This window comes from Chelonoidis abingdonii, chromosome 7 (assembly GCF_003597395.2).
Source record: "Chelonoidis abingdonii isolate Lonesome George chromosome 7, CheloAbing_2.0, whole genome shotgun sequence".
Lineage (NCBI taxonomy): Eukaryota > Metazoa > Chordata > Testudines > Testudinidae > Chelonoidis > Chelonoidis abingdonii.
In genome coordinates, this window is record NC_133775.1 from 66,481,087 (window position 1) to 66,508,838 (window position 27,752).

At 49.1% G+C, this 27,752-nt stretch overlaps 2 protein-coding genes across 10 annotated transcripts in view; one reads left to right on the top strand and one right to left on the bottom strand.

Annotated features, from left to right (window-relative positions):
• On the top strand, nt 1-27,540 carry PRKAB2 (protein kinase AMP-activated non-catalytic subunit beta 2). Its single transcript, XM_032768844.2, has 8 exons — nt 1-232; nt 6,450-6,616; nt 7,474-7,640; nt 8,830-8,923; nt 11,255-11,375; nt 15,352-15,485; nt 16,321-16,389; nt 18,647-27,540. Exons 2-8 carry the CDS (start codon nt 6,455-6,457, stop codon nt 18,722-18,724), a joined length of 825 nt encoding a protein of 274 aa, XP_032624735.1. The 5' UTR covers nt 1-232; nt 6,450-6,454; the 3' UTR covers nt 18,725-27,540.
• Nucleotides 23,102-27,752, bottom strand: part of LOC116818148 (myomegalin-like) — a 144,658-nt gene continuing 140,007 nt past the window's right edge. For 8 of the 9 annotated variants that reach the window (XM_075067985.1, XM_075067978.1, XM_075067981.1 and 5 more), the window contains one exon: nt 23,102-23,247. In XM_075067985.1, the coding sequence (XP_074924086.1) occupies nt 23,102-23,247 (146 nt within the window). The remainder of the gene's footprint in view (nt 23,248-27,752) is intronic. The other variant, XM_075067982.1, reaches the window with a different exon arrangement.

Genomic DNA, 27,752 nt, shown 5'->3' on the forward strand with positions numbered 1-27,752 from the left:
ATAGAGACGCCCCGCCCGCGCAGATAGAGTGTCCGTTCCGAGCAGCGGCGCGGGCGGGGGTCCAGGGTTATCGGCGCAGAGCCAAGCCGCGCTTCCTCCCTGGCTATAGAGGAGCCGGCGGAGTCGGACAGAGCGTCTCCCAGCCCGGCCATAGAGTAGCTGCCGGCCGTCGCCGGCTCGGGGACATCTCGCCATTTTAGAGGAGAGCGGGCGGAGGCCGAGCCGAGGCCAGGTACTGGGGGAACCGGGCCCCTGGGGGTGTCTCCAGCGCCCCGTTGGCTTTAGCGGGCGGCTGTGAAGCTGCTGTGCCCGGGGGTAGCTGGAAGCGCCCTTCCCCCCTCCGCTCCCCATGTTGGTGGGGTGGGAACAGGCCCCCGGGGTATCACATTCCAGCTGCCCCTCACCTCCCTGGTGGCCAGGCCTGGAGGAGGGAGGTTGGCTTGAGATAAGAATCAATTCTCTGCTCTACTACAGACTGAGTGTGTGATCTGGGGGGTCCTTCAGTCTCTCTGGGCCTCCATGCCCCCCCCGGAATTACCTTTCCTCACCTCACAGGGGGATAAACTCATTAATAACAATCCCGAGCCTTTATGTAGCGTTCTTCATCATCTCAAAGCTCTTTACAAAAGTGATCAGTAGTTTTTACAGATGGGGAAACTGAGGCAGAGAGTGGAGAAGAGACTTGCCCTAGGTCACCCGGCAGGTCTTTGGCAGAACTGGGACTTGAACCCCGGTCTCCTGAATGCTTGTGCTGCTTAGATACCAGTATGATGGGGGTCATATAAGCAGGTAAATGGAAGGAAGCTCCTCCATCTATAGAGGGTAAAAGGGCAGGTGAGTGTGTGCGTGGGGTGGGACAGTGCTGCAACCACCTCCTGCTACTTTTGGGTGCTCAGACTGAGATACCTTGAGCCTGACTTTCAGAAGTGCTGCACTTGCACAGATGCCTCTGGGAGCTGCAGGTGCTCAATATCTGAGAATCCAGCCATGTTTCAAATTAGGAACCCAAACATAGCCCTTCAAAGTTTTGTTGGCGTAGCTGTGTCAGTCAGGGGTGTGGTGGTTTTGGTTTGTTTTGCTGATATAGTTGTGCTGGGGAAAGCCTTGAGTAGATGCAGTTATAGAGGCCAAAAAGTGCTTTTGAAAGTATAACATGTTTCATTTGAGAAATCACGATAAGCTATAGCAACAAAATAACTCTTGCTAGGAAAAGCTGCCCTGAGAGGGCTGGCCAGTATAACTGTACTTGTATAGTTATACTAGCAAACCCTTTGTAGTGTAGACAAGTCCACAGTTTATATGTCTGGAAATGTTGGCCTTAAGCTTTCTGAGTCATCCCTTTCTGCTAATTGTGAGTCATGGTAGTGAACCTTTATATTTAACACAGCAACTGGTGCTCTATAAAAGAGTCATTTATCTACTTCTGGGCACTGTTGTGAGTCCTAAGTAAATAGTTTTCAGAGTAGCAGCTGTGTTAGTCTGTATCCGCAAAAAGAACAGGAGTACTTGTGGCACCATAGAGACTAACAAATTTATTTCAGCATGAGCTTTCGTGAGCTACAGCTCACTTCTTCGAATGCACAGAATGGAACACACAGACACAAGATATTTATACATACAGACAACATGAAAAGGTGGAAGTATGCATACCAACAGGAAGAGTCTAATCAATTGAGATGAGCTATCATCAGCAGGAGGGGAAAAAAAAAACTTTTGAAGTGATAATTAAGATGACCCATAGAAGGTGCGAGGAGAACTTAACATGTTTAAGCCTGAGTTAATTGTATCTAATTTACATATTAATTCGAGTTCAGCAGTCTCTCTTTGGCATCTGTTTTTGAAAGTTTTTTGTTGCAAAATTGCCACCTTCAAGTCTGTCACTGAGTGGTTAGAGAGGTTGAAGTGTTCTCCCACTGGTTTTTGAAAGTTATGATTCCTGATGTCAGATTTGTGTCCATTTATTTCTTTTGCATAGAGACTGTCCGGTGGTTTGGCCAATGTACGTGGCAGAAGAGGCATTGCTGGCACATGATGGCATATAGCACATTGGTAGATGTGCAGGTGAATGAGCCCTAGATGGCGTGGTTGATATGATTAGGTCCTATAATGGTGTCACCTGAATAGATATATGAACAGAGCTGGCATCGGTCTTTATTGCAGAGATAGGTTCCTGGGTTAGTGTTTATGTTGTATTGTGTGCGGTGCTGGTGGAATGTTTGGCTTCAGATTGGGAAGGCTATTATAAGCGATGACTGGCCTGTCTCCCAAGACCTGTGAGATGAGGGATCATCTTAAGGATAGGTTGTTAGATCTTTGATGATGAGCTGGAGAGGTTTTGTTGGGGCTGTAAGTGATGGTAGTGTGGCATTCTGTTTTTCTTTGTATGGGCCTGTCCTTGTAATAGGTGGCTTCTTGGTACTCTGTCTCGGCTCTGTCAATCCTGTTTTTCACTTCAGCAGGTGGGTTATGGGTGTAAGTTTTAAGAATGCTTGATTAGAAGATCTTGTAGGATGTTTACCTCTGTCTGAGGGATTGGAGCAAATAGGGTTGTATCTTTAGAGTCTTGATGGTAGCAAATAGATCGTGTGGTGTGTCCTGGATGGAAGCTGGAGGCATGTACGTAAGTATAGCAGTCAGTGGGTTTCTGGTATAGGATGGTGTTTATGTGACCATCGCGTATTAGCACAGTAGTGTCTAGGAAATGGACCACTTGTGTGGATTGGTCTAGGCTGAGGTTGATGATGGGATGGAAATTGTTAAAATCACGGTGGAATTCCCCGAGAGCTTCTTTTCCATGAGTCCAGATGATGATGTCATCAGCGTAGCGCAAGTAGAGTAGGAGCATTAGGGAACGAGAGCTAAGGAAGCATTGTTCTAAGTCAGCCATAAAGATGTTGGCATGCCGTGGGGCCATGCGGGTACCCATAGCAGTGCCGCTAACTTGAAGGTGTATATATTGTCCCCAAATGTGAACACATGCTGAAATAAATTTGTTAGTCTCTAAGGTGCCACAAGTACTCCTTTTTTAAGTAAATAGTGTTTGTAAAGTGGTTCATAAGGGTAAATAGTATTAGGACTAGTCAGGGGAAGAGGTGGAAATAGAATTCAGGACATACTTAGGAACTCTGCACAGGCTTGTCCTCTGTTTGAGCTTCATAAAGTGCAAGTCAGGGCTACGTATGCTTCCTAGATCCCTGAAGTTGGTATGTGTTCAGAACACCAAGAAATATCCTTATACTGTGTAAATACCTGAAAACAGCACTTGAGAGCTAAATAGTCCTCACCAAAACATGCTGGAGGCAGTTGTTGTAGAGACTATTAATAACAAAGAAGGGTTGGACAGCCTGTTAGAACAAGTGTGGCTTTACTAATCTGAATGGTTTTGTTTTGTTTTGTTTTTTTTGTTACTCCGCATAACTCCAAAACATTTCCTTCTTGGACCCTGTATCTCCTGAAAAATTCTGCCTTCCTATAAATTAATTCCTGTAAAATTTCCAGCAGATTAAATAGATTTGGCAAAGTTACTGTCAAAATCTAGTTTGGTGGAAGTCTTGCTTCAGTCTTAATCCTGGAGAGACTAGAATTTCACCCTAAATTGCAATTAATTAATTGATTGACTTTTTGGTTTGTTTCTCCTCCCACCCCCTTCAAAAGCTTTGTAATATCAAAGTGAGAGTTAGTCCGATTGGCATGCCCCTAGGGTACTGGAACATGGCCAGTGCATATTGTTTCTGTGTACAATATCCTATTGCAGTTGCTTGTCCCTGAATTGTCTTGACCTGTATTTGACTACAAGTCTTTGTTCTCTCACTGCTGAGTGTTTATAGGTTGTTTGTTACATCAAGTCATGTAATTGTTGTTTACCAGCTATGTGGGTAACAAAATTCACTTGCTCTGTACAGTGACTCAGCTAAGTCTCTTGAAGATGGTGATAATAATATCAGTGTTCGTCTGTAACTTGTCACTTTCTAGAACACTACATAGTAAGTTGGCTGGGAGTTTTTTGCTTTGTAAAGAAATTAAGATTTGTTTTTGAAAAAAAAGATAAATGTAGCCTCTCCTCAAACTCCAGTGTCAATGTGTAACTTTGTGTTTTATGCAAAGCTCTCTCCAAATAGTGAAGATTTTAATTTTGGGGGGAAAGCAGCTATTCACTACAGTAACACTAATAATAATATTCCTTGCTTGCTGTCCCCATGACTTGTTCTGCAGGTCTGTGATTGTCAGCATAGTAGAATTCAAGGCATGTGAATGGCACTGTGAAATTAACTAGGTAAAACAAAATTCTGTAGTAATTAGCTGTTGGGAATCTGTGTGATAAATGTGAGAGAACAGAAGAGATCTGTGCAACTTGCTGAGCCTGCTGTGCTTCTTACAAGAAGATGTGTGAGACATTCCCGTGGTATTATGTGGACCGGTGATCTGCTAAGTCACTCCAGTCCTCCACTCAGAGCCAACCTTATCCTGCTCCGCTGTGAGAACCCCCATTCCCAGGCTGTTCATGCATAGCCTCTAGCATGTAAGCTGCTCCCAGCTACGCAAGTGAGCACTTTTGGCCAGCTGCTGCTTAGATTGTGCAACTGAATGACACTAGCCAAAATCTCCGGTTCTAGACACAACCCTAGGAACCTCCATCTTGCAGTGTCCAGTTATGTCTGCTGGATGCTGCAAGCTTATATGAGTTCGTCAATTTAACAAAGGCTTGTTATCGCAAGGGGCATCTCTGACCTGCTTCAACCCAACGCACTGCTTCAGGTAGAATAAACAAATTTATTAACTACTATCAAGGCTGATTTCCCCACTCTGGCACCTGGAGTGCAGAAGGTGCAGACCCACAAGGATTCTAAAATTTAATACTGGCCACTCCAGGCTTGTATTAAACTCCTAAGGTTACAGCTTCTCTCTGACCTTGGATTGGTAAATGCTGCCACCACCCAAGTGCAGAACCCCTTTGAAATCTCAGGAAGGCTCCAATGGGAATTCCTTCTAGTGGGGTACTCTCAAGCTAGGCTATCCCTTTGGTAAGCATTTCAGTTGCTTGGTGGTTGTGTCTGTAGATGGAGGTGGAAGAGAGAGAGCACGGTGAGCATCTCTCCCTTTTTATCATGTTCTTTCTTTCCCCTCTTGACTTTGCGCTCCCTTTCAGTGTCAGGTGAGCATTACCTAATTGTAGTTCCAAACTGACCAAGGGAAGGAGGGCGACTCACTCAAGAGTCCAACAGATCCTTTGTCGTTGCCTAGGCCACTGTCCTTTGTTCTTGTGAGGCTGGGCTGGATTTGACTCATAAGTGCTTTGATGAGGTGTGAACTGCCCCTCTGCACCTGGAGAGTTTTGCTTGGGCTTGTGTTAAGCCCTGAGGACACATTTTCAGCCTCATAACTATATACGTGAAATAACAACCTATAAGATTACTATAACAGCAATGCTTAGTGCATCATGAGCCTTCCAAAGACACCCGACATGACAAACTTTGCATTGGATACCAGGCCATCATATTATAAGGATAAACATGGGGATGCAGTGTTCCTCTGAGGTACGGAGCGTCACAATGTGGGGGGGGAGGGGGTTTGTTTTGTTTTTTGTTTGGTACAATATAGCCAGTCCTTTCTATTTTATTTCTTCCAAGTAGGTGTCTTGCATTTGAATTAACTTACCTCAGTGAATAACACAGGCCAATATCCACCTGCAGAAGAGGCTGTTGCAGCTAGAATCAGGTTTCCCACTTTAACAAATTGTATCTAGATGACTAGCTAGAGACTTCTGACCATTCAGTGCATCAGCTACATTTATTATGACCACAGCAAACAGCCTTTTGCTGTGGTTCAGCTGCTGTCCTGAAACTGAGGTTGGTGTGACTGGTAAATGATTAGTAAATGCCCATGCTGTAGCAGCATCCCCATCCTTTTACAGTAAAGCTTCTCATAGGAACCACAGTGTTCACTTCAGTGTCCTGGCCAAATTCCATCCTGGGTAATTCCATTCTGTCTCCTTAAAGTCTCCCTGTCATTTCAATTAGGCACAGGATTCTTCTTCCCTGCACAACAGTTTATAATGAGAAGTGTTGCTAGGGGCTCTCGAACAGCTGCCACCTTCACTCTGGGTGGCTGTGTTTTCTTGCTGGGTGTAGGGTTTCTTGCATGTTCTGCAAAGCCCTTTGGAATCCTTCAGGGTGAAAGATGATCTAAAAATACATCTCTGTTGGGTGTGGTACATAATTATTTTCAATTAATGCAAAACTATTCTAGCATGCTGGCTGGAAATTCCACTAACCATCATGCAAATAATTAATTAGGCAGAGGTGTCTTGTTGCTTGAAAAACTTAAATGATAGATTGAAATCAATCTGCGCTGACACAGGGGGGTTGAAAAACCAAAGAGCTCTCCCTTCCCATCCGTGGGTGTATAGTGGGCACTGGAGCATTGTGTTTTCTTCCCTCTCCTTCAATCAGTTGCCATGGGAAACACCACCAGCGATCGATTGTCTGGGGAACGCCATGGCTCCAAATCTCACCGCTCCGATGGAGCCAGTAGCACCCATTCCACGAAGGATCATCCCCACAAGATCATGGTGGGCAGCACTGATGACCCCAATGTTTTCAGCACACTTGACTCCAAGGTATGGGCTGGCCTCTCTGTCCCATTTCCCTATCCTTACAGAATCATAACCAATGATGCAGGTCACCATATTGGCAGCTCTGCTGAGTACACTTTCTAGTAGATCTGAGTCAGTGACATTTATAGGGTTTTGTTTTTTTTATTTGGAAGTGCCTAATTACCCTATGGTGTGTACAATAAACCTCACTACAGTCAGTGCCTAGGGGTGATACAGTGTGTGCAGAACGCCCCTAGTCAAAGGGTATCGGGAAAAGGGGCCCATTTAGAAGAAAGTCCAGAGAATGGAGTGAGAAGAGGACACAACACAGGCTGTCATTTGGCTTGGACAGAGAAACCAGGAAATGACTCGGGCACGTCCTAAGCTGGGGTAAATTCTCTTAGCTCTGTCTGAAGTGGAGCAATAATAATGTAATGCCAGCTGCAGTTCTGCATCTTAGCCTCCAGAGTCTAGGGGAGAAGGGAGTCATCCTCATATTGAAGTTAGTGCATAGATGAAGGAAGGTGAGAATAGAGGCATTTGGATACTACAGCAAGGAGAGCTGTGTAATTGTCTAGCTCCATGATGTCGCAAAGGGGTCTTGTGACTTGGACACAGACATTGTTGGTGAGGGCAATGGAGAGGAGAAGCGAAGCGGAGAGGAAGTCGAAGCACTGGAGTAGATGCCAAGTTGGGGGGAGTGGGTGGACAACAATTGGATAATCTGTGGTGCTTTGTGGAGCTGGAAAATCCGTGCTGCTCCTGCTCTGTTCTCCCATAGCCCTTCAGCACACATCAGTGTGACTGGAGAGCCAGCCCTGACCCCTGCTGTATGTGCACCTTGGCTAGGCAGTAGGATGGCTCTTGTTTTCTTCATGCAGCTTGCTGGGGAGAAGGAGTTTATGTCATGGCAGCATGATCTGGAAGAGTCAGCAAAGCCTTCACAGCAGGCTCGTCCCACTGTCATTCGTTGGGCTGATGGAGGCAAGGAGGTCTTCATATCTGGGTCCTTCAACAACTGGAGTGCCAAGATCCCACTCATCAAAAGGTATTTCCTCTCTCTGGGAAGCCTTTGCATATGCAAGTCACAATAACTTGAGGAAGAGGGGTGATATAAAACACCTTGGTTAAATAATTTATTGAACAAGTTCCCTCTATTAGATTTCTCACTGTTCTTTGGTTCCGTGTTCCTTAGCTGAATTACGGACTCGCGAATTATTATGGCTTTATTAGCCAAAATAGCTTTGAAAAACAACAAAATTACAGCAAGTGAAATTACAGCAAGTGAAATAAAGTTGACAACGTCTACAGTGTCAAAAACTGAACTCCTCCTGAGACGTTGCCATCTTCAAGAAGTAATAAATCAGTTCAGTTAGTTCAAGGGCTTAGCACGTTTTTGTTACCAAGACTAACTTTCCCAGTTCTGTACTAATCTGCGCAGGTGATTTTGGTGTCAACATGGAACTACAGATCCTTAAATATGGATCCTTCCAAGCGTACCTGCCCGTGGAATTATGGGACTGCTTGTGGCGATCCAGTGTGTGGTGTTGGTTCAGGTTGTTTGTGAATGTAGAGGGATAGCATGGGACAGATGTGGGTGTGAGTTGGGTAGCACTGGTCTGTGATGTGTTGAGATGTCTCTCGATGCAGAGTGTCTCTTAGCACAGTGGTTCTCAACCAGGGGTACACATACCTCTGAGGGTATTCAGAGGTCTTCCAGGGGGTACATTAACTCATGTAGATATTTGTCTAGTTTCACAACAGGCTAAATAAAAAGCACTAGTGAAGTCAGTGCAAACTAAAATTTCATAGGGACAGTGACTTGTTTCTACTGCTATATACTGTACAAAGAAATGAAAGTACAATATTTATATTCCAATTGATTTATCTTATAATTTTATGTAAAACTGAGAATGTAAGCAATTTTTCAGTAACAGTGTGCTGTGACGCTTGTATATTTTTATCTGATTTTTGTAAGCAAGTCATTTTTAAGTGAGGGGAAACTTGGGTATTCTCAAGGAAAATCAGACTCCTGAAAGGGGTACAGTAGACTGGGAAGGTTGAGAGCCACTGTCTTTGCACTGCAGAAATTCTGTGCTCTCCAAAGCAGTATGATGTGAGATGAGGTCAGGCTCGAACTATCTAGGACTGGTGCTGTGTCTGATGACCCTGTGGAAGAGCAATTTCTGCGATGCTGTTTCTGTAACAACACTGTCCTGTTCTCTCTCTTCTTTCAGCCACAACGACTTTGTTGCTATTCTGGACCTGCCCGAGGGCGAGCACCAATACAAGTTTTTTGTGGATGGCCAGTGGGTTCATGACCCTTCCGAGGTAACTCTCATCTGTTGTCTCTCCCCAGAGACTCAGTGAGTGCTCTTCTTAGGCTCAATATGCTGCCTCAGCACTGCGGATATGCAGTGTGCACCCCATGCCCTAGGCTGGTTCAGCCTCTCCTCCCTGCTTCCCCTGTAACATTTTCTTCCCTTGGCTAGGATTGTACAGCACCAGCAGCCCTCCCCCTGCTTTGATTGGTGCGGCACTGATTGCGCCTCTCTATACTCTGGTAACATGTTGAGGCTGTTTCACCCCATAAGCATTTCTATTCCATTAGCTACATGCACAGCTTTGTGAGCCTCTGCCTGCATCGCTTGATTCCATGTCCCAGGCCTTTGCTTCCTAGGACTAACTTTACAGCAGATTCCTCCCCATGGCCTTGACTCCCTCATGCAACAGTCTAGGTTTGAAATGAAAACTAAGGCATTTTTCTTTAACATTGCCTGGGTGGAGGTGCAGAGAGCAGGAAGGGATTGGTGGGCATTGTGGGGTGAGGAGGGGTAGGGATGGGAAATAAGATACCAGTTCCACTGACTTATTCCTTCTGGGGCCTAGCTCTATGCTCAAACAGACCGTGTAATCCTACTTAGAACATTATCTGGTTACCCTCAACAGTGTTAAAAGGGGCAGCTGGGGACCAGAATTCCTTTAAGCCAGTTTCAGTATAACCAGCCAGACTAGGGCATCTGGTTCCCTTAATTTCCTCGCTCAGAGGTGATGCTTGCAGCTGATAAAAGGGCAACGTGACAAGCATAGTAATCTAGTTTCCTGCTGGTAGGAGGATGGGCCTACAGAAGAGGATTATTAAAGCAGAGTGCGGGGGTGGAGTTGCATAGATTGCCCAAAATTGAGGGCTTTGCTTCACTGGAGAGTTGCAGCACTGGTGGTGGGTTTACAGTGCTGCAACTTACTCACCGTCCACACTTGCAAGGCACATACAGCGCTGCATCTCCCTGGCTGCAGTGCTGGCTGTACTCCTGCTCTGCCTGGGGTATAACGATTGCAGTGCTGGTGATGCAGCGCTGCTCCGCCAGTGTGGCCACCAAAAGCGCTGTAATTGGCCTCCAGATGTATTCGGAGGCGTCCCAGAATGCCTGTTCAGCCACTCCCAACAGTGCTGCAAATGTGGCCACACTGCAGTGCTGGTAGCTGTCAGTGTGGCCACACTGCAGCGCTTTCCCTACACAGCTGTACGAAGACAGCTGTAACTCCCAGCGCTGTACAGCTGCCAGTGTAGCCCTACTCTGAGAGTCATTGGAAACGAATGGGCGTGAACAGTGAGAAAATGCTAATGAGGCATGCCTGTGAACCTGTGTTAAGATAAGAGTCTGAAACTTCCATATCCCAGAGTCCAGCAGGGCATTCTTCAACATAGTGTCTCTTGAGCCTTGGGCAGCTCTTGTGGCTTATCTGCTCTACCTCTGCCTCTTGGTTTGACACAGATGGGTGGCGTATGTGCTACTGTAGCAGGGGGATAGGTAAATGGAGATGTGTGATTGTCCATGGCCAGGTGGGGGGGAGAGGGCTGAGACAAGTGTGGGCTTGGCCACAGTTGTGGATGTAGAGTGCTGGGAGTTAAACCAGTCTTCAGAAAACGCTGCCGTGTGTTTACACTGTCAGCTGCAAGCGCACTGGCGTGGCCACATTAGCAGCTCTTGCACTCTGGGATAGCTACCACAATGCATGGCTCTTTGTGGCATTGCAAGTGGCTGAAACGTGCTTTTCAAATGTGGGAAGGTGGAGTGTGACAGGGAGTGTGTTGTGTATATGTGTGGGGAGAGACAGTATGTTTTGGGGGGCAGAGAGCGTGTCAGCATGCTGTCTTGTAAATTCAGACAGCAGCAGACCTTCCCCCTCTTCGTCTCCCCACCCCCGACAACAGCAGCATTCCACTTAATGGTTTGCCTTGTCCCAGAGCAGATAAGCATGCAGGTTGTCAGAAACAGAGCTTTGAAAGGGGATATCTGCATGCCTGCATCCAATTTCAAAACAATGAGAAGAGTGGCCACTTGACTTTGGGGGATTATGGGACACTTCTGGAGGCCAGTCACAGTGCAGTAATGCAACACCTTGTCCACATTGACGCCTGGGCATTTCAGCTGGGGCGCAGCAAGCTTTATGCTTCTTGTGGAGGTGGATTACCAGGAGCACTCCAGCTGCAGTGTTCAGGTGCTCTTCATGCCTTGCCAGTGGGGACATCTCAGGAGTTAGGACGCCTGGGACTGCTTTAATGCACTCTAAATTGCAAGTGTAGCCAAGCCCTGTGAGTGTGATTGTGTCGGTGGGAAGAGGATGTAGGTAGATCACTGTCTTCACTTTTCATTTCAGCCTGTGGTCACCAGCCAAATGGGCACCATTAACAATCTGATTCACGTCAAGAAGTCTGACTTTGAGGTATTTGATGCATTAAAGGTGGATTCCCTGGAGAGCTCAGAGACTTCATGTCGAGGTACATTTCTCATGGCTCTGAGTGCGGGCTGACATTGACTGTGACACATGCCCCTTTCCTCCTTTAAGACTTGCTCAAAGCTCCTACGACACTGATTGCACTGAAGGGGATTGAGCCCCTTGAGTTGGAACTCCAGCTGACAGCTGAGTGGGTGCCTGACACACAGCTGTGAGGAGTAGTGTTTGTTGTTATATTGCACTATTGCCGAAGGAGCCAATGCTGTGCAATGCACACACTAATGTCCCCTCTCTGAAAAGCTTGCTGTCTGAGTGCCGTGTAAGTGTGAGTGATTTAGTTGTCTGATCTGAGCCTTGTAAGTGTGAATGGGGGTCGGTTGTATGAAGGTGCTGAAGTGCCAGAGTTTTTTTTAAAAACTGAAATCTAACACGCTAGATTTGCCAATTTGAAGCATTCTAGTCTGTGTTGGAATGGAATTTAATTAGGATAACCCCTTTTTAGTGAGTCCGGGGAGCACTGGTTTACTAATTTTATCACTTTTACCTTGGACAGCTTACTAATTCACCCAGAACCACATAAATGGACAATCAATAGTTTATCGACCAACTGTAGATACAAGGAATAATGCAGGCATGTACTGCACACAAAATATGCATGCAGTCATGTAATTAACATAAACCAGTGCGAGGGCCTGCAGCTATACCAAGGAACAATACAAATCACCAAGGTTTCTTCTTACATTTACTGCCAATCATCAGTTATCGATTCTTTAGTCCCTGTAATACATGATCATGCTTCTGGGGCTTCTCCAAGGAGTAAGGTTGCACTAGTCCTAGGGCACACCGTGGTCACTGCTATTGGAATTGTTTGGTGTGAGGGGTACTAGTTAAAATATCAAGAACAGTTGCTTAAAGTAGTTTTAAGTGTCATGGGCCAATTTGTGGAGTTGACAAAGGAGAGAGTACATAAAACATTAGTTAGTTAAATATCAAAATATAGTTAGTTAAGGTCTCACTAAAAAGAATGTGGCCCCAACAAGGTAACTCTGTTTATGCTAATGAGCAGAAAGAAATACCGTGCCTGAAATACAACCTCATGACTTCTTAGTCCGTAATCCTGGGATTAGGTGGAGACTTTTCTATGCTGCTGGTCTGAGTGTCCGTAGCGCTTCTGGATTCTGCAGCTTCTTTGTGGGTTTAGTCAACTGCTTTGCTTTGCCTTGTAACCTTGGAAAGGGGGATGAGGGAAACTGTCTACAGGGTACAGCGAGCTTTGGGTACTATGACTGGGGTCCTAGTGGGGGCCAGCTATCATAACTCAATTAGGGTGAACTGCAAACAATGGGGCAGCCAAACCCCAAAAAGCTGGTGGATATTCCAATACTTAGATTCACCAAGCCAGCATAGAACAGCTTCTTTATTACCTTACTGGTTACTCAGAAGTCCAAACAACACAGTTCCCTTAAAGTGATCCAGCCTCAAGCCTCCATCCAGGTTCCCACATCAAATGTGATGAGAATTTCTGTAAATCTTATTTTTTTCATGTAAAAGAAAAAGGTTCTACCAATCTCAAAGGATTGGACACATTACCTCCCAGGTTAATGAATGTTTCAGATCTTACCCAAATACACACTACCGCCAATTCTTATTAACTAAATTAAAATTGATTAAAAAACAAGAGTATGGTTAAAAGATCAACATACATACAGACATGACCTCAATTCACTGAGGTGCAGATTCATAGCAGAGATGGTGAGCTTCGTAGTTGCAAAGAGTTCTTTTAGAAATAAGTTATAGTTCAATGTCCAAATCTCATATTCAGGGTGTACCAGCATAACTGGGACCTCAGTCTTGTGACTGGATCGTCTCCTGATGAAACCTAAGCAGATCTGAGATGACAGAATCAGGACCCAAGGATCTTTTTATACAATTTCATGTCCTCTTTGACAAATTGGGATTTTCTTGGGGAACAAAAGGTAATTAGAATGGTTTCAGAGTAGCAGCTGTGTTACTCTATATCCGCAAAAAGAACAGGAGTACCTGTGGCACCTTAGAGACTAACACATTTATTTCAGCATGAGCTTTTGTGGGCTACATCCGAAGAAGTGAGCTGTAGCTCACGAAAGCTCATGCTGAAATAAATTTTAGTCTCTAAGGTGCCACAAGTACTCCTGTTCTTTTTCGGTAATTAGAATGACTTTGAAGGAGGTCCATAACCGGTATTTAGCTATACGGGCCAGTCTTTGTGCTCTGATTTCAGCTCTTGGTTTCTCTGCCTCTTTTGGTGTCCAGTAGGTGGTGTCTGTGCATAACATATCTTCACTCTCTTTCTTATCTGAGGCTCTTTGTTTGATTCATTTTAAATAGTGCATTTCTGTACTAACCTAGACTATTAAATGGAATTTCTCCTTCTTTAAGTGATTTCATTTAATATTCCAAAGTTACACCTTGGTGAGTTGCTATCTCCTTTTTTGGTCACAAGCTTCCTAGCTGATTTCAGTTTGTGTTCTACACTTATCTCCAGTTCTTCATTTCCAATTAGATGGGAATTCTCACCACATGCAAATCATGAGAATTTCCTGTCTGGGAACTCTCCTTTCCTGGGAATTGTGCAATTCAACCTTTAGTTTGATTGAGGCTCCCAACAAGATGTGCATATTGATTCCCATGCTCTCTTGCTCCATGAGGAGGCTCCAGTTTGGGATGTGCATTGGGGTGCATGGTAATAATCTTGGTTGCTGTGGAGACGAGGGAGAAAAGGGTGATTGCTTCCTAGTTAGGCAAGCAGAGAGAGGGCTGTAATAACCTATTATCAATATATATTCAAGGCATGTTTGACAGCTGTACATCTTATAGCCTGCTGGGACCAGAAGCTTCCATTGTGCAAGCAACTGGCTAGTTTAGTATCAGAGTTAATTGTTCCAGTAGTAAGCTGTGTAGAAAACCTTCTACTTTCTTTCTGCTCACGTTGCAGCAAAGATGACTAGGTTACCTCCCCAGATGCCAGCTGTGCTAGGTTGACCTGGAATTGCTGACCAGTAATTCAGTCATACATCAGGGAATCCAGTAGCAGCGAATCATGTAGATCATTTGAGAAGCCCCTCTGCTGCTGATGATGCATCTTATACAGCAATGGTTTTCAAACTTTTTTTCTGGGGACTCAGTTGAAGAAAACTGATGCCTGTGACCCAGTGGTGTTTGGGATGTAGGAGAGGCTCTGGGGTGGGGCCAGAGATGAAGGGCTTGGGGTGCAGGAAGGGGTTCTGGGTTTGGGGGGGCTCAGGGCTGGGGCAGGGAATTGGGGCACACACTTGCCGCTGGCGGGTCCCAGTCAGTGGCACAGTGGGGGGCTAAGGCAGGCTTCCCACCTGTCCTGGCACCATGGACTGCGCTGCACCCTGGAAGCAGCCAGCAGCAGGTCTGGCTCCTAGGTGGAGGTGTGACACTTGCCGACAAGCACCGCCCCTCCGCCACATCCCCTGGCCAATGGGAGTGCTGAGCCGGTGCTCAGGGCAGGAGTAGCGTGCAGAGCCCCATAGCCCCCCTGCCTAGAAACCGGAAACACTGCTGGCTGCTTCCGGGGCACAGCACAGTGTCAGAACAGCTAGGGACTAGCCTGCCTCAGCTGGGCAGCACTGCCGATGGGGCTTTTAATGTCCCGGTCGGTGGTGCTGACCCAGAGCAAGTCAATCCAATGCCTTACATGCCACGACCCACAGTTTGAAAAACACTGTTATATACAGAGGCTTGTGCTAGAGTGGGAAATAAGACAGTGCAGTGTGACTCTCAGATAACCCCTTAGTGTGGTCTTGGCACATAGATGTATCGCCTTTGGAAGCCACTGCTTGCAGAAGATGTTGCCAAGGCTGTGTAGCTGAGAGATTCTGTTGCACACATCTGCTCTCTTGGACTTGCAGCCTAGTGCCAGTCCAGGGTTAATTAAAGAAGCCAGTGCTAGAAAAACCCTGCTGGGTCCCTCTAGTTGACACTTCCCTTCACATCTCCTTGGTATTTTGTAGACCTGTCTAGCTCCCCGCCAGGACTCTATGGTCAGGAAATGTATGTATATCGACCGGAGGAGCGCTTCAAATCTCCACCCATCCTCCCTCCTCACCTCCTCCAAGTCATTCTCAACAAGGACACCAACATCTCTGTGAGTAGCAGCCTCTCCCGGTGGGTGTGGAGCAAGCAGGGGAGTTTGGGCTGAGTGCTAACAGGCTGTGCAGTAAGAGCGAAGGTGGCCAGAGGGTGCCCTCCAGAGTTCTACAACATGTCCTGCTACATTCCTCCTACCTGTATGGCCTGAGAGCATCATGGATCTCAGGATGCAGTACGCCAGGGGTTCTCAGACTTCATTGTACTGCAACCACCTTCTGACAACAAAAATTACTACACGATCCCAGGAGCGGGGACCGAAACCTGAGCCTGCCTGCGTCCTGTTGCCCTGGTCGGGGGGGCGGGGCCCAAGCGAGAGCCCTGCTACCCCGGGGAGGGAGGAGTGCAAAGCCCAAGGTCTTCAGCCCCAGGTGGGGGGCCCGTAAACTGAGCCCCGCCACCTAAGGTGGTGGGGCTTGGGCTCGGGCTTTGGCCTCAGCAAGTCTAATGCCAGCCCTGGTGACTCCATTAAAATGGGGTTGCGACCCACTCTGGGGTCCTGACCCACAGTTTGAGAACCACTGCAATACTCCCATCTCGATCCAAGCAGACAGCCTTCGCTGTGTGCTGGTCAAAGCAGGCTGTACTTCTGCTCTCTGTTGGCGCCTTGCTCTCCCTGGTGCAAAGCCTGGGCTCCATCCTTGCTCTAGTCAATAGAACATGGCTAAAATCCAGAGCGTAAGTCTAATGTCCACTGAAATGACTGATCCGCACACACCCTAGAATGGCCCGGGGGTGGTATTTGTGAGTTGTTTCTGCATGGAGAGCCTGTCTGTGGCTGCTGCTCCCAGTTCCCATTTGCCTCTGTAGACTGACCCTTCTCCTTGTTCCAGTGTGACCCAGCTCTTCTACCGGAGCCCAACCATGTCATGCTCAACCACCTCTATGCACTCTCCATTAAGGTAAGTGATGGTCACACAATGAGTTACCTGCTTCACCTCTGAGGGCCTACGAGAGGCTACTGCCTTTATGATTCTCCCTTGCTGCTACGGGGTGTTGTGATGTGTGGCCTGGAAGTCTGTGGCAATGAAACAGATGCGCAGCCTGAACCAGCTACAACGGGACTGGCCATGGGTTTGTCTTTGCTGTGTAGACATGCTCCAGAGCAGGGATCAGCAACATTTCAGAAGTGCTGTGCCGAGTCTTCATTTATTCACTCTGATTTAAGGTTTCGCGTGCCAGTAATGCATTTTAACATTTTTAGGTCTCTTTCTAAAGTCTATAATATATTTACTTTACGTACAACAGTTTAGTTATAAAGTTTTTTTAAATGTTTAAGAAGCTTCATTTAAAATGCAGAGCCCCCCAGACCAGTGGCCAGGATCCGGGCAGTGAGAGTGCCACTGAAAATCAGCTTGTGTGCCACCTTCGGCACGCGTGCCATAGATTGCCTACCCCTGCTCCAGAGTTCTTCTTCAGGGCTGGGAAAGGTACTCTGAGCATCACTGCTAAATGCAAGGTGGAACAGATTGTTTGGCATAGGTAGCACGTATTGTAAGGGACCATACCAGGTAGAGTGGCCTATTAATATTCCTGCAGTCATAGGACAAAGAGGGGGTTAAGTGGGCTACAGATTGTGGTAAAAAGCCCCCTGGTTGAGGGAGCCAAGGGGGCACCCAAAGCAGTTGGCACTGGCAAACTTTAGTGGTTCAAGGTGGACCAGGGTATAGGACTGTGGGAGCTGGAGAGGCACTGGGGCTCCCTAGCCAATTCCTAGTCCAGTTCCAGCCTGGCTCTCTCATTCACATTGGCCTCTAACCTTGTTCTACTTTGTCCTTTCTATTAAAATCCACTTTTCAGAGTGTGTAACTGAATCCCGCTTACATACAAATCTCATTGCAGCCTGAGTTACGGCGCTTCTGGGGTAGCTGGTATCTGCCCACCAGCCAAAAGGAATGTGATGTCAATTACGGGTTAATTTAATGGGTGTGTTTAATGAGCAGACACTTCCCCGCGCCTGCTTCCCTGTGGCAGTACGGAAATTGCCAAATAGGCAGAGTGCCAGCCCAGAGCTGAGTGACTGAGACAGAGCAGGAACCTGCCAGGCTCCCTCTGAGGTTTATGGTGAGGGTGTGCGGCTTTGGCTTCCCAAAGTCTGTCCCTGTGGGCTGGCCTAGCTGCTGTTGCTGCGCCATAGGAGGAGGTGAGGCAGCTGGGCCGGGGGCTCTGCCGTCACTGGGTGGCTAGGGGTGGAAGGATTGGAAGGCCCTGGCTGCTCCCTGCTCGCCTTGGGGGGAATGTTTTCACTAATGTCTCTGAGAACAGCGCTTCTCTGGGGCAAGAGCAGCAGCTTCAAACACTGCTCTGCCTGCCTGCCCGCCCAGCTCAGACTCACATGGGCTCTGCTGTCTTCCTGAACTCCCCAGCCGCACACACTGGTCCCAGTTGCCCATTGGCCCCTGCTCATTGCAGCCTGCAGGTGCTGTGCTTCACTGTCACTTCCATTGATACCCTGTAGTCCCCGTCGCAAAGTGCAGGATGTGCTGAACAGAGCCAGTCAGGAAAGGTATTTCCAGAGACTCCATTTGGGGTGAACAGATTCAGAATATTTTTGGGCAGCTCTCAGGGTCTTCTCTGTCCCACTCTCACCGGAGCTTGCAGGGGAGGCAGAGCAGCCTGGCGCTCTGCCTTTGCACCCCTTGTGGGGAGGTAGGGAGACCTGCCTGTAACAGATTCAACCAGACTCGCTGTGCTGATCGGCATTTTCCCAGACCGTGGAGTTTTTGTCTGAAGACTTCGGACAGCTCTAGTGCTAGCTGCTGCTGCCTTCCATCTCGCCCAGAGCACTGCTACCAGACCCTCTTGTCATCCACAGCTTCCTTGCATGGCTGTGAGGATCTAGCTCGGAATTTATCTCTGGGGACTTGTCTCTGCTTGTCTTCCTGTGCTGCTCTTGAATTCCTCTGCTCCGCTAGCACTGACCTTTCTCTCTGTCTTTCCGCAGTCCAGCCAGCACAAGAGCAGTCTCTGCAACTGCTGGTGCTAGCAACAGCAACCTGTTCTCTGTCTCAGTGACTCTCCTCATCTCAGGTCTTGGCTAGGAGCTCTCTCTCCCTCCTTTCCCCTTACTACATCAGTGTAACTGTTCAGTGTAAGTCTCCTGGGGCCGTGGTGCATCTATGAACCGCACAACTAACATTCTACTGCGTTCTCTTGCAGGACGGTGTGATGGTGCTCAGTGCCACTCACCGCTACAAGAAGAAGTATGTCACCACTCTGCTGTACAAGCCCATCTGATCGTGTGTCTCACCGCATAGCACACGAGGAACACCATGTTGTCTGCACGCACTGGGCGACAAGCCTACGAAGAACTGCTGGTTGGCTCTAGCTGAACGTGGCGGGGTGGAAGGGGATGAGCCCAGCCCTGCTGGGTGTCTGAGCTATTCCCTCTGTATTCTGTTGGTGAGATTTGATTTGACCCTTTCATAGCCTCCCTCTGTGGGGGGCCTCTGGCTTTGCTGAGTTCCCTGGCTTGGTCTACTGCCTGCCAGCCTGGCTCCCCATGGGGGAGTCACAGCAGGGAAGCTCTTCCCCAGCCCCTCTGCCTGTAAGGGCTTTGGCCAGTACCTGCAGTGGGGCAGAGCCATGTCGTTCTCCCTGTGTACCCCACGCCAAGGCTCTCTAGAATGGCCTGCTTCAGGGCAGAGTGCAGGGGGTGTCTGCACCTGAGCTCTGCAGGCCTGGGCTGGCTTCCTACCCCCTGCGCTCAGCTGACGAGACTGGAATGTGCACATGGCTCCTCTGAGCAGAGACCAGGGTTAGTCCCAACCCCCCCACCACCACCACACACACTCACTGCATTGGAGGGTTGGTCCCAACCACCACCCCCCACACACGCTATCCTGCCCACCTCAGGTATCACCACCCCCAGCATTCAGCTCTCGAGCTGTGGGCCTAGGCTCAGCATGCTGAGCCTGGACTTCTGTGGGGCCAAGAGGTGAGAATTTCCCAGGTTTAGGCCACGGCAGAATGGCTCTGTGCTGCCCTCCCTGGCCAGTGCAGCATAGGAACTGCTGCTGTGATGGAGCAATTAGCACCCCTGCTGTCTGAGAGGAAGAGCCTGAGCTGCTGAGATGTCTGTCACTTAGAGTCTGGGTGCTCTCTCTCCTGCTGTGGGCCTGCTCCAGCGCCTGTGTGGGGCAAGGGAAAGGCTCCTGCCGCATCACTGGCCTTTGCATCAGCTCATACCAGTATGGGTATTCTGTGGGAAGAACTGCAGGGCTAGTGCCTGGTCTCCCAGCTTGCCCAGCAGCTGCCAGGGCTGCTCTGTCTGGGCAGGGGGCTGTCACATGCACTGGGGTTCTTGGCCTGGTAGCTGATCTCACTGTTGGGATGACAGTCTCCTGCGCCATTGCACTGAAGTGGCTGATTCTGTCTTGGCTAAGAGCTGTCTCAGTGCAAGCTTCTGCCATTGCCTTAGGCTGGGCTTCGCAGAGCTCACTGGCTCTGCAGCACTTCTCTGTGGGGGAAGCACTAGTGGCTGAGCTCAGCCTTCCTGGGTCACTTGTCCTGAGGAATGTTTAGTAAGTGCCACTGTCACAAGCCCTTTGGGCTAAGCCTCTGCCAGGTTCAGCTCTTAGGTTGTGGGGGCGGGCGGGGGGGGCATTGTATGGAATTGCACTTTACAGGCACAAGGAGAGCACTGGCTCCCCCTCCTGCTGGAGTGCCTCCTGGGGCGGGGGTTGCACTGTGCGATGGCAAGATGAACACAGCACTGCATGCTCCACTGGACCCTGGAAGGGCTGCAGATGCCTGGAGCTGAGCAACTGGGTGCCTGGGTGGGAGGCCAAGCTGGACAAGCAGCAGCAGCAGCTTCTGCCCAGCCCAGTGAAATCAGTATGACCATGGTGCTCACTGACCATGAGGGAAACTTCTGCTCAGAGGTGAAAAGGAGGCAGGGCTAAGCCAGTTCTCCTGGGGCAGCTGCCTTCCCTGTCATCTTCCCCAGTGGTGTGGGGAGGACTTGGCCCTAAATGCTCGCTGACAGGTCAGCTTGGTACTGCTCCAGCATTGGGAAGGGCAGGCACTGGCCCTAGGCTGTGGATTAATTACTGCTGTCTGTGCTGCGGGGCCTGGCTAGAGCTGTTAGCATGACTCGCACAGCAGAGGCTCCTGCCACTGTTAGGGCTGGTGCCTCAAGCATGTATGAGAGATGAGAGATGCCAGGTGCCTCAGACCATACCAGGAGCCAGAGGGTCAGCTTGCTCCCTGCTAATTGCCCTTGTGAGGAGCAGAGGGCCAAGCTGAGGCAATGCTGCAACGCCATATGGGACTGCTGCCTCTAAGGTAGAAAGCCCAGAGTCTGGGTGCTGCGGCCACTTGCCTGCCTGCCTGCCTAGTGAGTGTGGCTCTGTGGCGAGGCGTTGGGGCTCAGCTAAAGGAAAGGGCTTGGACCAGGACATGCTGGGCACTGGCTCCCCTTGCCAGCCCCTCACAGTCCCTGGTCCTGGAGGCAGGGGGGTGAAGAGGGGCAGGTCTGCTGGTGCTTGGGTCACCCACCTGGGAGCAGCTGAGCCCCTTGTCCTGGCCCAGGGCTGTAGCCCAGCAAAGGAAGGCAGTGAGTGGATCACACCGTACTGCACAGCTGGGGGCTGCACTTCAGTTCTCTGGATGCTGTGCAGGGATGGTGGAATCCCCAGCATCAAGCTGAAGGCACCCACTGGCCCCTGTCCTGCCCTGCAGAAGCAGCAGATGCAAAAGCCCCAGGAAGCCCTGCTGGTTCTGCTGTGGGTGCCTGTGCTATAGCTCACAGCTGTGCTCTCCCATAGGAGCTGCAGCAGATGCACAGGGCTAGTGATGCTGGAGGGGGTGAGGTTAGCCTCAGCCAGCCCTTTTAGGTAACAGCCTGCACAGCTGTTTACTGCTGAACACAATGACTGTGGTGAGGGGGTCCTTGGACCTGGGGGCTCTTGTGCCCAGGGTTTGGCCTACTGCTCAGGCAGTCAGCACTGAGGCAAGGGCAGCTCCTTGCTGCTGTCCCTGGCATGAGGGTACAGGCCTGGATCTGGGGGTGCCAGGCTCCCTTGCTGATTTGATGTAACTCATAAAGCCAGGCTAAGGCTTTGGCCCAAGCAATGTGACTAATAAAGTTTGTTACCAAGGTGGTAGGACCTCATCTGTGTCTGGCCGTGTCTGCATGCCAAGGAAGAGGGGCTGCACTGAGGACCCAGGCCAGCCATTTGTGTGGTTTGAGATGGTTGGCCCTGGGTGTGTCTAGTATCAGGGCTGTAGCTGCCCCTGTGAAACAATGCCCCACACTCCCCTCTTCCTGCCAGCATAGCCTTACTGCAGGGAGGGCAGGTCACTGCAGGGGACAGCTAGCCAGCCAGGCCTGTGGGGCAGAGTGGCAAGCTCTTCCCACAGGTGTCCTTGTCACAGTGAGGGTAGTGCACCCCCTCCCCATGGGAATGGCTAGGTCAGGCTGCCAGCCTCTCAGCAGCCTACACTGACAGAGCTGTGGGAGCAGCCTGGGTCCTAGTGGAAGGGAAGCTGGGATGGGGGGAGGCCAGCAGTGCTGACCTGCCACTATTCATTAAGGTCCTTAGAGGCAAAGGATACAGTAGGTAATGGCCAAAAAAAGTTTATTGGGGCCCCCTCCGAGAGGGAGCCCTGCATTTCTTACAACTTCATTTCTTCCCAAAGTTAGAGCCATGTTGGCCCCATGGGAGTCCTGCCTTGGTCCAGGGCCCACCACTCCCCCCTGGGTTACTCAGTCACTATATACATAGCCTACAGCAGAGCCTCACCCCAATCAAGGCTGGCCAAGCTGAGGGCCTTTCCAATGCAGCTTTACAAATGGTTCCCCCCAAAGCAGGCCTAAGCTGAGTGTGTCTCCCGTCAGTGCCCCTGGGGGGCAGCAACAGTTCAGCTCTGGCTTACAGGGATTTGACACTTTGGTCATGTTGCCTCAGAAATTGCTTATCACCAAACAAATGGGTGAAGGTCCCAGCGGAGAAGGGTGAAAGCAGCCTGACCTCCCTGCAATGCACTGGTTCCAGCATGAAGGACTTGCAGGCAAAGCCATGCTGTATTGGCAAGCAGCAGAAACAAGTGCTGCTCTAGGGCTCGTTTTCCCCAGAGCAAGGTGGATGGAACCTACCACCCCTACAATGACAGCTGCATCAATAACCCTGTTTGGGAGGAAACCAGCTCACAAGCAAGATGCTGCAGGCCACTTGAGCAGCCATCTGCACAGTCTGCCACTTGCATGGACTCAGGACAGGTGGCCTCCAGCCAGCTGCTATCTCCCTGGCATGGGCAGTGGCAGAGTACCAGTCTAACGCACATGCATGGCTGTGATGTTCCACAGCGGAGACTGTGGCAGCAGGCTGATGGGCCATGCTAGGGGATGGTGAGATCACTGGGAAAGCAGCTTCACCAGTTACCCTGGCTACATTTTCTAGCAGTTTAACGGTGATTAATCAAACGAGCATGGCTCCCTGGCAGTGTGGTACGAGACAGGGCTCGTGCTAGCCCAGGGGTCAAGCCTAAAACAGACTACGGCTAGCTTCCATGCAGAGGGGTTCAGCGCCAGAGCCACGCACCCAGCATGTGTGGGGGCACAGCAGTTCTTGCTGAGCCCTGCCTGGCAGCTGTTTCAGCCAGGGTTGGTGCTCAGGAGCTGGGAAGGTGGACAAAGCAGGGCCAGCTCTGGTCCTCCTGCCACTTTAGGGTGTCTGGGTGGCTCCTCTTCCTTCTGTGCTCCTGGTTGGCTGGGATCACGTGGCTCGGGTGCTGGGACAAGCCCACTGAGATTTCCCCTGGAGAGAAAACACAAGCTAGGCTGAGGATGGGGCGCCATCAGCCACTAACCCCCACCCCCATGCCACTGGGGACTGCGAGCCCAGACAGGCTGGCACAGCAAACCAGCACCACTGTAGCAGCTGGCAGCACTGGGCCTGCTGTGCATCATGGGCACAAGAGGAAGGGGCACCAGCCTGGACAGAGGGCAGGGAAAAGGGGAGCCTCCAGAGCAGCACCTGGGACACTCCTGCAGGCTGACTGTGCTTCCCCAAGTAGCCCCCAGCCTTTAATGCCCTGCCAGCTCTCCCCTTCATCTAGCCACTCACCCTACTGCAGCCAGCACTCCCCACACCCCTGCAAGTGCTGCCATTTTGGGACGGGGTAGGTCTGCACCCGGTGGCCACAGAGGAGCAGCAGCACCAGCGTCAGGCTGAGCTGCCTCCAATTCCCTGGCCAGCCACTCAGCTATTTGCTCAGCAGGCAGACGGCAGGAACATGGGCGCATATGTGAGGCAGGAGTGCCCACCCCCAGACACAGCCCACACACAAGAGAGGCAGGACCCTTGCCACTAGAAGCTCCACAATCAGAGGCTTGAGGTGGGCAGTAGGGGCTCCGCGCCTCATGCCAAACCAGGCCACACACATCCCTGTCAGTGATGGCAGTATAGCATTCAGACCTGTATATGTGCCTGAGAAGGCATTTTGGGTTCTGTTTGACTGTTACTCTTATGTCCTTACTAACATATGTGAACAAAGCCACTGTGTGTTGTGTCTGCCCACAGCCAGATAGAGTTTATAGGGCAAGGATGAGGACTAGAAGTAAAGTGTTGGTGGGAGTTTACTATAGGAGCGTACAACTGAAGGCAGCCCACTGCTCTTCCAAGCCAAGGTCAAACAACCAGGTGGGAGGAGGGGGTGGGGGAAGAAGGTGTAAGAAACACTAGAACCCAAAGAAATGGTGACCCTGGCCAGAGCACCCAAGAGGCAGTTCTGAAGGCCCCAGACTCACAACTCTCCAAAACGGAACATGATGATAAACTGTAAAGGGAGGAGGGGGGACCAGGGGTGCACACTACAGGTATAATTGAGCCTGCTATGGGAGGGGGAACAAGGAAAAAGCCTTACAGCTGTACACAGCTGTGGATATGCTTGCTTGGTAACCCCAATAAACATCGCATTGCCTGCACTTCGGACTTGCCTTCTGCTTTCTGTCTGCATGAGCAGAACCAAGGGAGGGTGAGGGGAAGCTCTAATAGCCCCCTCCCACTTGTCACAGGGCACCTCAATCCAGCCCCTCCCCAGCCCAGAGAGACATCTCCACCAGCAGGGGCTGCCAGGAGAACAAGGCTTCCTCTCGAGCATCCAGCAGCTGCTAGGCTCTGGGCCCTGCCCATGGCAGAGCTGGCCTAGGGCTGCAGGCATCCCCGCCATTGGAGCTGGGCAAGGACAGAGGCTCTGCCAGGGATTTCCCTCCCCCCAGTTCTGTGAACTAGTTACGTGCAGTGTTGCCAATTTAGTGATTGTTTGGACATTTGAATTGGAACATTAATACACACTTCAAAAGCATATACAGTGTATGATAAAATACGTGTATCTGAAAAAGAATAGATTTGAAAAGTACGAACATAGATTATGTTCCTTATACAGCTGTTGTTTTTATGACGGTGTCAGTGGATTCATTTCAGTGATGTTGGCCAACCTAATAATTTCAGATGATGATTTGTAAGCAAAGTCTCAATGAGCTCTCCCTGACAGCTAGTGATGAGCTGGGGGAAAGGCTTCAGGACAAGATGTATTTACATTCTACCTAGGTATCCAGCAAACAGAGCTGTGTTGCGCATGTGATAAATTTTGGCTGGGGTTGGGTTACAAATCACTTGAATGCGGAAGCGGGCAGTAATGAAATGTTGTTATTCTTACTGTATGAGTAAAGGGCAGTAGAACTGTACTTAGCGTGTGCTGATTGAGGGCATCAAGAGAGAGGGTGGGGACAGGTGTTTTGCTTGATGGTCTGCCTGAGTCACATGTAGTATTTGACCTGCCCCTCTCCCCTGTTTAAAGACAGAGGTGATTAGGCTTCATAGAGAGTCCTTTGGTTTGTTAAGTGACCACTAGAGCTGAAATCACTGATAATCAGGTCTAAGTGGTTAGACCTGCTGTGGGACAGTGTTTCTGTGGACAAGATGGCCCAGACTGCACTAGCAGCGACGTTCCCCCACTGAGAGCTCAGCTGAAATCACTGAGAGCTGGTGGAACCTCAAGAGAGCAACTCGCAGAGGTCACAGTGGCAGGTGGCAGCAGAACGTGATGGTGCAGGGCCATTGGCAACAGAGTGATGGAGTGAACGGTGGCAAAATGAGCAACAGAGGCCAGCGCAAACAGTGAGCAACTGGAGGAACGAGCAAGATGCCTTCTTGCCCCCAACCTGGGAGGTGAACTCATGTGAAAGCACCTCTGAACTCTGAGTCTCCACTGACCAAGGACAACACCGGTGAGTATTAATGAGGCTGTTAAGAATGCTGGAGGCACAACACAGTTCATGCGAACAAACATGGCTGTGGCATCATACTTTCTATTTAAGCAAGAGATACCACACACTACAAACTGGAGTCCAATGTTAAGTGCACTGTCACCTGTTCATCCTGAAGTTAAACACTAGTTCTAAACAAGACCAGCAAATACTCGCTATCTTTCTGCAAGAAACTGAACTGACTGGCTAGAAGCATGTCGTGCAACCATGAAAGACTCAACAGTTGAAAAAGTGAAGAACTCCTCTCTCACCACATTCAAAAAAATTGCATACATGGCTGATGAATGCACCGATGCAGATGGGCATCAAGTATTAAGTCGTGTACGTTATTTTGATGTCAGTGGTAGCCAGTAGATGCAGTTCTAGATATTCAAGTTTTAGAAGACCTATCGGCTGCATCTGTGACAACCCACATCTTAGAAGAGTTAAATGCTTGTCAATTGGACCCCAAACAGATGGCTGCTTGCAGCTCCATCAAATGCACAAACTTCTCTGGAAGACATGATGGAGTACAAGCTTTGCTGAGAGAAAAGTGTAACCCTAATCTCTCCTATACACACTGAAGAGGCCATCTACTCCAACTAGTGCAAGTACGAGCTCCAGACTCTTCAAAAGACATTAAAAAAAGCTATTCATAGAATATAATGAAGAAATTCATTCTTTCTTCAGCAAGAGTCCAAAAAGTCTGAATATCTTGGAAAATATAGAAGATACACTGGGACTGAAGTTCAAATTAGTCCCACCTGGGAAAACCCTCTGGCTTTCTCCTGTGCGATCCTTGCCTGTTGTCTTAAAATTACTCCAGTCGTTATTACTGGCTTTGGAAAGTATCTACCAAGGCGGGATGGATCTAAATAGTGAGGCTGGTGGATTACTTTTGCTACTGCATTCAGAGAAGACTATTGCCAGTCTCTCTCCTGTAAGTCTACTGTTGAAACCACTTGGGTCATTAAAAAATGCTATCCAGGCATCTGCTACAACAGTAGTAGATCTTTGTCCAGCGATAGAAGTTACATTTGGCTCAGTCAGAGAGCTATCCATTGAAAAAGTACTGGAAGAAGCAAAGACTTCAGTCCAGAAGTTGACTAATGAAGACATTTATATTTAATCCTTAAGTGAAGAGGACAAGAAGTGTTTGTTAAGACAATTCAAAAAGTACACAGACTTGATTCTTAAAAATCTACAACTGTGACTTCTAGATTCTACTCAACCTCTGCGTAGCTTTTATAGACCCCTGTCCTATAAACACCAGCAGTTGAGTGGAGTGAGGCACTACCAGCAATGGGGCTGCCATGTGCTCAGGACAGAATAGAGAATTTAAACACAGAGTGGAATATCATACAAAGAATGAATCAAGGTTTGACTTCAGCTTCTTTATCACCACTAGTGGCTCGATCTGATCTTTATGCTATATCTCCTGGGATGAAAGAACTAGGAATTCATCTCTTGCTACTACCAGTCACAACAGCTACAGTTGAGCATTCTTTTTCATCATTGAATAGAATTTTATGTTCTGAAAGAAGTCGCCTTCTGTGACTGTTCAGGTGAATGAACTAATGAACATATCAATTGAAGGAATGGAAGTACCAGACACACGAGAAGCCACCAAAGATGAATGCGTTGCATTCAAGAAGGTCGTTAACAGAGTTGTGCAAAATTATAACAAGAAACCAAGAAGAATGTAGATATCGTGCTTCATAGAAGGCTTGGGTAGCCAACTTTAATTTGTATGATGATTTTAAAACATGAGTTAAATCTAATAAAATGGTCATGAAACATTTTTCAGTTTTTACTATGGTGCCATACAGCCCACCTTTGCCCTCATGGTCTCACCCCTCATCAGCCCTAACCCCCCCTCCCCCCCATTTCAATTCCTGCGGAAAACACTGGGCTCTGCCCAGCCAGGGCGGTTCAGCACTGCGCTAACAGTGCTTCTCGCTCCACTGCCTCAGCCCTGCCCACCCCACAGCCCTGGATGGCACCTGCCAGACC

Coding starts and splice junctions, on each gene's coding strand:
- PRKAB2 (XM_032768844.2), top strand. CDS start 6,455: ATGGGAAACACCACCAGCGATCGATTGTCTGGGGAACGCCATGGCTCC. Junction 11,376..15,351: donor CTCAGAGACTTCATGTCGAG/GTACATTTCTCA, acceptor GGTATTTTGTAG/ACCTGTCTAGCTCCCCGCCA. Junction 16,390..18,646: donor TCTATGCACTCTCCATTAAG/GTAAGTGATGGT, acceptor GTTCTCTTGCAG/GACGGTGTGATGGTGCTCAG.